Consider the following 11,760-nt stretch of genomic DNA (forward strand, 5'->3'; position numbering starts at 1 on the left):
ACAGATACAGTTTGTTCTGACGGGAACAAGGGAGCGCGTCACTTTTTACGCACAGCTCGACCGGCGGATTTACGCCAGAATCCGAGCAACTATTAATCACTCTGCGATGCTGTAACGAGCAGCTCATTCTTGCATTGGTTTTGGCAATTTTTAAAAAGTGGGAAAACACTTTTCCAAACGCGTAAAGTTAGTAGAGTTTTCCGTTTCTTCGTGCGTAAAACCGCTCCCGTGCGCCGGGGAGCGATACGTGCACTGCAAGGTATTTTCTTTCTTTTCTTTTTAATAGGATATTTGAGCTTTTTGAGGAACGATGGAAAACTTCACCGTCGCTCCAGAACTGAACCACACTTTGGGAGACTGGGTGGACTACAGTATTCAGTACAAAGTGATCAGTAGCCTGCTGCTTTTTGTGATTTGTGTTCTGGGAATCGTTGGCAACGTGATGGTCATCCTGGTGGTGCTGACCACCAAACACATGAGGACTCCCACCAACTGCTACCTGGTGAGTTTGGCTGTGGCTGACCTGATGGTGCTGATCGCGGCTGGTTTGACCGCCATCACCGAGAGCATCTTTGCGTCCTGGGTGTTTGGCCACTACGGATGCCTCTGCATCACCTACTTCCAATACCTCGGGATCAACGCGTCCTCGTGTTCCATAACGGCGTTCACCATTGAGAGATACATCGCCATCTGCCATCCGATTAAAGCCCAGTTTCTGTGCACTTTGTCCCGAGCAAAGAAGATCATTCTGTTCGTTTGGGCTTTCACTTCAGTGTACTGCGTAATGTGGTTCTACCTGTCGGACATCCAGGAGATGGTGTACAACAACATCACCATCATCACCTGCGGCTACAGAGTGCCCAGGAAGTTTTATTTACCCATTTACTTCTTCGACTTCGGCGTGTTTTTCGTGCTGCCGCTGCTGCTCTCCGCGGTTCTGTACGGACTGATCGCCAGGATCCTTTTCCTCAACCCGCTGCCCTCCGACCCCAAAGACAAGAAGAAGGACGGACACAACAACCACATCACCAACAAGAACACCAGCTGCAAAAACTCCCGTCATTCCAGCTCCACCGCCACGTCCCGCAGACAGGTGCGTAATGAGTGACTCTGGAAATAAACCCTTCACTCCAGAAACGCAAAAAAATACATAGATAAATAAATAAAAAGAAATTTAAAAACCCCAAAACGATATCACAAAATCTTACATATTTCTTGACAAGGGCAGCCAGATATTTGAAAGTTGATATCCTTGCTATGGTTGAGCAGTGCTTTACGCACTGAAATTTATTTCAGAAAAAATTGTATTTAAATGATCAATGAAACTTCCATTGTGGTAATTCCTCCACTCCAATATTGCAAAAAGTACCACTAATCATATACAGAACAGACAAAACTCTCATAAAAAGATGTTAGTTGTAAGTTTACATAGGCGTCACTAACAGGATTTATATTACAACTTGGCTACATCAAGATGGGTACTCATGAATGAAATCATTAGTCAGAAATTAACAAAGTGGATGATGAGATCAAAGACAACAGCTTGAAATAGAATCCAATTGAAACAATCTTGAAAAATAACTAGGAAATCCTGAAGATTGTATTTGTATTGAAACAGTGAAGTACAGAGCAGCGAGCAGTTCATCTAACATGAGCACAGCCCACTGACTCACTTCATTCTCCATTACTACAAAAAAAATGAATGAAAAAGAAGAAAAACACATTTTAAAATGCCATGCACTTATTGATGGGATTACTGTTTGTTAAGCAGCTTAAACCACCAAATATAGGTGAAGTAGATAATAGATCATCAACATGATGGATGGATGGATGGATGGATGGATGGATAGATTCAAAATGTAGATATTTTTGCACAGGTGAACATTACAAGGCAGCAGGGGTTTGTCAAATATTAATAATGATAAAAAATAAATATTTCTCCCTCCTCTTCATATATTATTTGTAAAGTGATCTACTCATGGACCCCCCCCACCCCACTCCCCACCCCCAAAGATTGCCCTTGAGAAAAATATTTATTTTACTGTCTTGCCCTGCAATGACATTTCCACCCTGGTCTGTTGATTATCCATTTGTTTTGTTTTGATATGTTTTGTTATGTAATGCCAGCTGCATTCATAATTATGGAGGCGTTGTTGACCTTTTGGCCTCTTGGGGAGCCAAAACCAGTCAAATCCCAGAAAAGCACTGACCTGCCTCCACCTGGACGTCTAAACTAAATCCTGAAAGGGAAAAAGTGCATTTTTGGAGGAGTACTACAGAATACTGCAAACTTGTTCACGGATCCAACATTACTGGTTTGTGCTCATTTCTCTAGTTTGCCTCACAGCTTCATCACTTCCTGCCTCTATTGTTTCCCACGGTAGGTGACCAAGATGCTGGCCGTGGTGGTGATCCTCTTCGCCGTGCTCTGGATGCCGTACCGCACCCTGGTGGTGGTCAACTCCTTCTTGGACCGAGCCTACCTGGACGCCTGGTTCCTTCTCTTCTGTCGGATTTGCATCTACCTCAACAGCGCCATCAACCCGGTCATTTACAACGCCATGTCTCAGAAGTTCCGGGCCGCCTTCCGCAAGATCTGCCGCTGTGGGAGGAAGGGTTCGGATAAACCCGCCAGCTACAGCGTGGCCCTCACCTACAGCGTCGTCAAGGACACGTCAATGGTGGAAAGCACTGATCACTACACGACGGAGCTGGAGGAGCTCACGGCCACCGACGACCTGCTGTCCGAACAGAAAATGATGTTCCAAGACCCCTGCGTGTACGGGAAGGTGGATTTCAGCGACGCCTGAGGCTTTTCACATTCAGACACGGAAGACTGTAAAACTGTTGCTTAATGGAGTGTGTTAAGTGGGGGATATCATCTCCAGGGTGCCTCTTGACCTTTTTGAAGCCAGGCGGCTCTTGCTGGAGATGTAAACACGTATTACCACCGAAGATGAGTAATGGGGCGGAAAGCTCCTCACTCTTCATGGAGAATGATCCTGGACGTTCTAATGCCACAAACACCGACAGATAAGCTCTCTCTCTCTCTCTCTCTGTCTCTCTCTCTCTCTCTCAACATGCAGCAGTTATCTTATCTTGCCCACATCATATTATGTGTGTGAGTTAAGTGTGTGAGGCGTTGTGCCACAAACCCGACCAGCGCCACACTCAGTTCAGATCTATTAAGCCGCAGCGTGGCGATTCTGACCGGCACCGAGGGGCGACAGATAAAATGTGAACTCACACACCCAGCTGCCTGTCACGCATTGATTATTTACCCAAACAGCCACCGAGTGACGCTTCAAACCAAAGACAAAGCAGAAGCTGAACGAATGAGACGCCACATCTGATGTGGAAGTGAGGGATTCGTGTTTTGCGTCACCGCCTTCACATGCCTGAATCGACTGCGGGTCGTTTTCTCACAGCCTCAGACTTTGAGAGATTGGCTGAGAGAAAAGAGATTTGTTATCACTCTCAAAAAGAAAAAGAAAAGAAAACCCTCACCTGGTGCAGCTTTATAACCTGCCCCCCCCCCCCCCCCCCCCCCCCCTTCATTAACGGGTGAGTCACAACCAGAGCCTTCGCTGACGAAAACAGGATTCATTTTGGCTGTGAAGGTCGGGCGTTCGGCCTCGAGTGTGACGTGACGGTGAAGAGAGAAAGAGAGTGAGTGGGAGGGGATTGAGTTCATCGACGCTACGCTTGATTATTCTCACCCGCGAAGACGAGTGTTCACTGACAGGTGGGAGCAGGAGATGTACAAAAATACTGATTCTACCTTGAACTCAAGTGCCAAAAGGAAGGTTATTAGATGTTTAATCCTGATTCACGTGATGCGTATTCTTCATAAAGGGGTTATAAGATGGAAACAAAGACTTATTTCAGAGGCACAAAGGTGTATTAAACCTCTCAGTGTTGGGTGACTCGATGGAGGGCTCCATGAAGCTATGAGAGGGGCAGAAATGTCTGTATGGTCAACATTATGTACTTAAATACGGAGGTAAAATGGTCCCTAAACTTACAAATTCTAAAAATGTTATTGGATGCAACTGACCACCAGAAAAGATGACATAACAACTGAAGGTGCTACATTCGATCAACACGACAGCCTCTCATGGAATTTGATTAACAACGTCATCATAAACAAAAATCTCATTTTCGATTCAGTATTCCTGTTTCAATGCAATAATTGTCTTGAATAAAATCAAAAATGAACAACTAACATCAATAAAGTGTCAGTGGAATAATTGAATACGACCAAAACATGGCCTCGCAGGTACTTAACATGACATTTACACTTAAATGAAAGTTTATGATTTCACTCAGATTCTCATGGGACATGGATGTTTCTTGTTTTAAGTATATATTTATGATCTGCATCTCTCTTTGTAAATGGAAATAAATAAAAATATGTCCTCCAGTATTGTCACAGGGTATAAATAATCAATATGTGTGTATGTATTGACGACGGGCATTAAGTGCAAGAAGGAGTAGAAGAAAAGGATTTCCTTCAAATAAAAACAGCTATGATCCTCCTTGTTAGTATTAATAACGTGGTCATACGTCATCTTATAATCCTTTTGGAAATATGCATTATCAGAAGCTCCTACATGGTTAAACGCGGATTTTGTGTTTCTTTGATGGGCTGCAGTGGTTGTAAACCTCCGTGTCACAGACTGTGTACGTGTCGTGTTGCAGACATTGTGGTGTAACATAGAGTTTACCGACGTCATTTAGCTGAGCATCAGTGTCGGTGGTTACAAGCTGAAGCACAGTGGATTTGGTGTTTTCGTTCCGTGTTTTGTACCACTGGATTTCGCAGACCGCTGCTTTGCTTGTTTTTGCTTTGACTTGTGAGAGCAGTCAGAAGGCTGACGGAAGGAGGGACCGATGTGTTTACTGTCGGCATGCTGAGGCTTTTTCCTGCCACATCAATGGCTGCTTGTGAATTCCTGAGTCGGCCTGCCACACAGACGGGGATAATTGAGCTGCAGCCACAAGCGGAGGAAGATGAAGCTCTTTCTGAGAAACACACTTTCATTGGCCGAATGTGGAACATAAGCGCTAGTTTTTGTTTTGAATTGTACCGATGCTGTACAAGCCTTGATTATTAGTACAATTATGTGCGTATGTCCTGTGTAATTCAAGTAATTATTTATTGTGCCTCTCCTGACGGTCAGAGGATACCTGTATATTATCAATGCCATTGTTGCTTTCATTATTGCACATTAAAACTATGAATATTATTTTGTTGTACCATTTTGAACCTGCTGCTTTGGTCTCGCTTCTTAGACTGATGTGATGCTGTGAGCACCTTCTTGAAACACTTCATTTGTACATTTTGTCTTTGTGTTGAAAATAAAGATGGTCCTGAAATGATAGAAGAGGATTTGTGTTTTTCCATGTGCAGTGTAAAAGCGGACAGTGCATCTTATTAAATTAAATTATAATAACTTCAATATTGAGGAAAAGTTGAGGTCACTCATTTGCATTAATGTAATTTAAGTTTTTATTTTAAGTATTAAGATTGCAATTCCACTGAGTTTCATCAGTTTCATCTTTAAATCGACTTGATTCCAATTGGCAGTTACAGTATGGTTCAAGCAAAATTATTAATTAACAAATTAACAAATTAATGAATTAAGGTATTTTCATTGTTTCGATTTTCAATATTATACTGTCCCTTTAATGATTCTGAAAATGTTTGACTAAAATTAAATTTTATTCAAGATTTTAGTTTTTTATCATTTCAAACTGTACACTCGAGAAATAACAAGAAACAGTGTGATTACTCAAATATTTGTTGAAATTAAGTTATTAAACATGAGTGATTTGAGGCATTCAGTGTTCTTCAGTGGTTTGAGTTGAAGTAACTCATCATGTTCTACAGTGTTGCTTTTCGATCGTTTTTTTTTCACCTGAAAAATCTTTGAAGTGATTATTAGTTTTTCTGAGCGTAACTCCTCACAAACACCCACTTTCAGCAGAACTGGGCTTCACTCAAAAAGTAGGTGGGAGAACAAGCATTCGCTTTTTTTCCGATTTTTTTTTTTTTTTTATATCAAGTGTGACATAACCGCCGCTATGAGCTGCATGTTTTAGAAATCGCCAATAAATACTCCTGATTCGAATGAGCGGGATATAAAGAAGCTCCTGCAGCATTTCATGTAGGGTTAATCAATAAGACACACGTCCACACACGCGTTGGAAATGTTCATAATGGCGTGCTCTCTTGTTGAGGCATGAACATAAAGCGTGCCGGACGGCTGCTGTGTCGTTCATTCAACCTCCACAATAATGCAGTGAGCTGGACTGAAGGCAGCACAAAGCACGTGGGAGTATGATAGTGTATAAAACTTGTCAAAGAATCAGATGGCGGAAGCAGATATTCCTCCGTTTTCACACACGGTGCTTCTGAGGCCCGACACATCTGGTGTTTGGTCCTGTTATTACTGAGAATCCAGAAGCTGATGTCCTGCTAGCTTTTTCTGTCTTCATGACTGTTTGATGTGTTCTTCTCTCCCTTATTGTCCTTATGTCCACCTTTTTAATGTCCATCAATGTTGTCTTGTCAAGCCTTGATGCCCAATAGGAGAGGGGTGTCAGTGCCCCTAATGCCAGCTGGCAGCACTGTCAGTACCTCAAGTCTCGTCTCGAGGGGGGGGGGGGTCAACGCCGCATCATCAGGGTCTGAGTAGTTTGCAAACAACATTCCTTCAGGAGGACTTGCCTCTGCTTGGCTCCACATCTTTGTCAAAGAGGGGTTCCTGGAGGATCTGCCCTCGTCTGTCCCTGCTCCTGATTGGCTCCTGGGTGACCCTCCAGTCCTTCATCCGATGACGTTGCCTTCCTAAGTGGCCCATGGGGGAGTTGTTCGCCAGAAGCCTTACAGCCTCCTACATCTTGTTATTCCTGTATCCCCCTAGTATGTCTTCCCACATAGTTCCTTGTGTTTCTCGTGACTGAAGTTTATTGTTTATGGTTCTGGTTTTATTTCTCATAATCTTCTTTTTACCAAAGAAAGTTGGGTATTTATGCATTTATTGGTATGTATATATGCATGCATGTACAGTATGTATTTTACCAACGTTTCACAAAAGCTATTAACTCGAACTGCATGAACGGTGATGGTTTGATTTGTCATCATCCATTAGATTTTGCGAGCACACAGCTCCCGGAGAGGTGAGATATTTACTCTATTGTCGACACGCTGGAGTTTCGCAATGTGCCGCCCCTCGCTGGGTGCTAACTCACTGCTAATTCTACCCAGCTGGGTACGTATGATGGCAGTTTACACCCAGGAGACGACAAAACTGTAACGGATGACAAATTCCATATTTAAACACTAACATAATCCTGACTCTCATCATCATTTATATTTTAGTTTAGTTTAGTTTACTAGTTTGGTTTACTAGAGTATAGGTTTTACACCTTCATGTCATGTTTTTCCAGCCAGTTTTTACATTTCAAATTTTTTTTTTTTTTGCACAAATAACACCGTAAATAGTCAACATGGATAAAATATAAATAAGGATTTAAATCTAAATGTCAATCTGGACTTTAAAGTCCACTATACATAAGTGGCACACATTTGTGTTCACATGGTCTCATATCTGCAAAATCACATAAAAACACAAATTGATGTTTTTCTTCAATTATTGTAATTTTTGGTCTTTCTATACTCCAAGAATGATGCCACCTAAACCATCCAGGAAAGGTTTTCAGGTAAGTGCTAATTTACTACCAGCTCCAGGAGCAATCTGCATGAGTGGAATTTCAAAAAAGGCTTCATACAAGTTCTCCAGAGCGTAAATAATGTTTTGACGCGAGCTCTCCTCCCTGTGGGGAGATGATACAGATCTGCCGTGGGCTCAAGACGAGGGAGCGAGAGGGCGGCTATAAAACACCTCGGTAAGAAGACAGGCGAGCCACCGAGAGGACATTAACCTCTGATCAGCTCCCTGATGGAGGGACTGTCAGGCAGACGTGACAGTACGAGGGAAGTCTCTGTGCGCTCTGTTCTTTCAGGTGCCTACGAGGCATTTACACTCAAGAAGAAATGTGTTTACGCTCAGCTGATACTGCCTCATCGTAGTAGAAAGAAAAACATTTCATACATGATAAAGTGACACTTTGCTTTACTCTGCTGTAATGGTGTTGTACCTCAGCAGCAGCAGCCAGTTATATTACAGACGTTTTGGTGGATTCTCTCTTGTTTAGCAGCCAACTGGTAGATTCAACATTGAATTTTCAAAAGCGGATATTCCCACTGACTTTGTTACGCAACTTAGCTACTATTTGACAAGGTTTTATCAAATTAAGGCCCCATTTACACGACAACCATTTAAAGTTTTGACACCTCTGTCATAGAGCATCTTCCCCCTCAAACTGTTATGGCCGCTCAACCGAAACACACCACAATAATACAACAATGTGCATATTATTAAAAGAGTCATATTATGCAAAATTCTCTTTCTACACTAATATGCGTTCCCATACCTGGAATGATGCCCCAGAAGTCTATTATCTCTCTCCCTGGATTGTTTCAGGTTTTAAAAAGTACTTCCTCCTCTTCCCAATGGGCGTGTGTGGGCAGAGCCAGTCCAGCTCACACAGACACAGCAGATTCTGAATGCAGCTCCTATGGTCCAATATTCAAATGGGTGAAAATCAAGGAAAAACTGGATTTGAGGCAACAAACTTTGATTACAATGTCTTTGGACCAAAGGGACCCATGTGAAAGTATTGAATGATGTACATCTTAGGGAACTAGTTACTTTCTCGGAACAATAACTGATAATATAACTAATTTATTCTTTCAACACGATTTACATGTTCATGAGCTTCAGATTTTCTGCACCTAAAAAAAAGCTCTAAAAACTGTTTTTTCTGAACGTTGTCACCTTTTGTGCATTTAGCCAAAACCTGCTGCATTGAACTATTTCTCAGATCAGAAAACTTTCCCCCCAAAAGTAGTTGTAAAAAATCACATTAAAAAGTTTAGCTGCCAGACGCAGACAGAAGAAGACGTCACTTTGCCACCAGCAGACTGTTTTCTGGGAGCTGCAGTGCAGAAACAGCAATCATTCATTAGCAGCGAGGACAAATTTAAAAACTGTAGATTACCACTTAAAATCATGTTCCTGGTGTGTGTGACAGGATATAATTATCAGACCGCCAGCGGGATTCAGACGGCTGAATCAGATGAACCACATTAGTGCCCTTCTGGAAGTTAAATAACAAGGCTTGGCCTGAATTCATCGTAATCAAGTGTCAAAACAGGCGAGGTGCAAAGGAGGGACACATGGAGGACGAGTGAAGTTAGCGTTTACAAGAGCAGCGCAGCGAGTGTGTGCAGGTGGAGGCAGACACAAGAAACTTTCTGCCTCATTAACTTTCAGCACAATAAAAAGAGGCTGTGCTGTGATAAAGGGACTCTAATATCCATTATAACACCCCTGGACAGGAGAACAACAGCTACGAGGGGTGGGGTAATTGTAGCCCTCCCGCCGCCTCAGCTTTCATGAATAATTACATGTGTAATAAACTGTGTGGAGAGACTGTTAGGGGAGGAAATCCTTTTTTTTTTTTCTTCTTTCTCCAGAGACAGTGACGGGTAAATAAAAGCACAGTTGTGCCATCATGCAGCTTTAGAGATAAAAGAAACTGCTGTGAAGTTCTCAACACCAGATTAAGGTGACGTTGGACGTTTACAACCAGCTTTATCACAGCTGATTAGAAACTCTATTAATTCCACGTGGACGCAGAGAGAACATGCAAACTGCACATAAATGGAATCAGGTTCCCAAGCTGTGAGAACAGAAACCAGGTTGAAATGCAGAAACACCGACATCAGAGCATCCCCCCCCCCCTCTGTTTACACGACGACGTTTCTGTGTTTTCATTTCTAAAAAGTTTCGCATTTACACAGCAGGGTTTTCAAAGAAAAATGTCTATTCACATGGAAACGACAGAAACACTGAAAACAATGTCATTTTCATGTTGCGACCACGAGTGGGCGCTGCTGTTTGTTTTGGTAATCAAACCACACATCCGCCGAGAGAACATTAAGCTATTAACAATGAAGGGTACACAGATATCCGCATGAGCAAACACATATGAAACTATAAAATCCCAGAAGAATATCGACTGGGAGTCATGGCACTGCAACTATTGTCATAAATCTTTGCTAATAATCTAATGACACACATTATTAAAGTAGCATTACAAAACCATTTCAAAATGTAATAACTGCAGCCGATAATGTAATAATAAATCAGTGGTTTGCCTGATACCACTGATTTTCTTGTAAATAAGACCTTTTTGTGGTTTTTTTGTGCTGTTTGCTTATCATAAATCGGTACAAAATCGGATGGCGTAATCATCATATTCATTCAACGAGAATATATACAGGAATGTTTGTCAATTACATTTGCATTTATTGCACTTTGGGACTTGGTACAATTAAAGTAGATAAAATTATTATTAGTGATTGCTCATTATTATTATTATATATAATATAAACCTTCCACAATCTGAAAGTTCAGGATTAGGATTGTCTGTAGTGACCCTGAAGTGAAAGAAACTGCATATGATAAAAAACAACCAATGACATATACATTTTTCTTACATAACTGAAACTTAAAAATTAACAGCTAAAGCATTTCCCCGATTGAGCATCTCTTAATGCCTCAGGATGTTGGCAGTGTTTCGACCGCTGCCTGCAGAGAGACGAGCGTATGTGCATGACATCCATGCCTGTCTAATTACCTTCCCTCCATTTGCGGTTCCCATCAGCGACGAGACTCCATTCATTACCCAAGAATGTGCAATCAGCTCCGTAACGATTATCCTACACAACTAGCCAGCAGGAAAAAATATGCGGCTTTGTTTGCTTTAATTGTTTAATCATTTAAAAGGCGCCAATTACACCTGCAGAGAGGAGCGGCCTCATCATGAAGAGCTTTAATCACAAAACCTATTGTTGTGGGGTTTCTTCTCTCCAAGGCCACAAAGTTCTTCTCGTAGATAAAAAAACAAAAACAAAAACAAAACATAACTCCCTTATTAGATAGATAGATAGATAGATAGATAGATCTACCAGAGTTGTACCTCAGGAAAAAAAAAAACCAAACTCAAAACTGAAAGATGATTAAAGATGATTTAAAACAAAGACTGCATCATGTAATAAAGTAAGTTAAATGAACGATCACTAATCAAGACACAGTTTCAATTCTGATTTGATGCCATGCGTCACATTTATGGTGGGGAAAAAGGTGGAGCGGAGAGATGGAGCAGAAAGAAAAGATAGCAGAGGAATGAATTCAATAAAGTCTGGCTAAATGTCATGAAGTTACTGTTTTAGTTGCACCATCCATCATGTTTATCCATCCATCTTTCAAACCCTTGTGAGAAATTTGGAGTCACCAACTCTATTGATCGATTATGCATTCTGACTGTCGGAGGAAACCAAGAAGATAAAGAAAACTCATGCAATGAGTGAGAAAATAGAACTTTTGTATGAACAATATAAAAGTAAAGTCCACTTACCATTTGATGTTACCGCTGAATAGGATATAACTAAGCTGTATGGTGGTGTGAGTTTATAACCAAGTTTAATATTTATTTACGCCTCAATTTAAAACAAAAAAACAAAAAAAACGAATAAACAAGGAGACCTTCAGGCTTATACAGCTGCACCAGCACTCGTGACGCTCACAGGGATACATTTAATGTGTTGATCAAACTAAACGTACA

The 11,760-nt window shown here is 41.5% G+C and overlaps 1 protein-coding gene across 1 annotated transcript; it reads left to right on the top strand.

Moving 5' to 3' along the window:
* Positions 1 to 310: 310 nt before the first annotated feature.
* Positions 311 to 2,810, top strand: trhrb (thyrotropin-releasing hormone receptor b; the record flags this gene model as incomplete). The annotated part of the gene is made up of 2 exons (XM_080515783.1): positions 311 to 1,093; positions 2,385 to 2,810. The coding sequence occupies 2 exons, from the start codon at positions 311 to 313 to the stop codon at positions 2,808 to 2,810; spliced, it is 1,209 nt and encodes a 402-aa protein (XP_080371909.1).
* Between the last annotated feature and the right edge of the window lie 8,950 nt (positions 2,811 to 11,760).

The sequence above is a fragment of the Blennius ocellaris genome (genome assembly GCF_963422515.1).
Source record: "Blennius ocellaris genome assembly, chromosome: 20".
Taxonomy (NCBI): Eukaryota; Metazoa; Chordata; class Actinopteri; order Blenniiformes; family Blenniidae; genus Blennius; species Blennius ocellaris.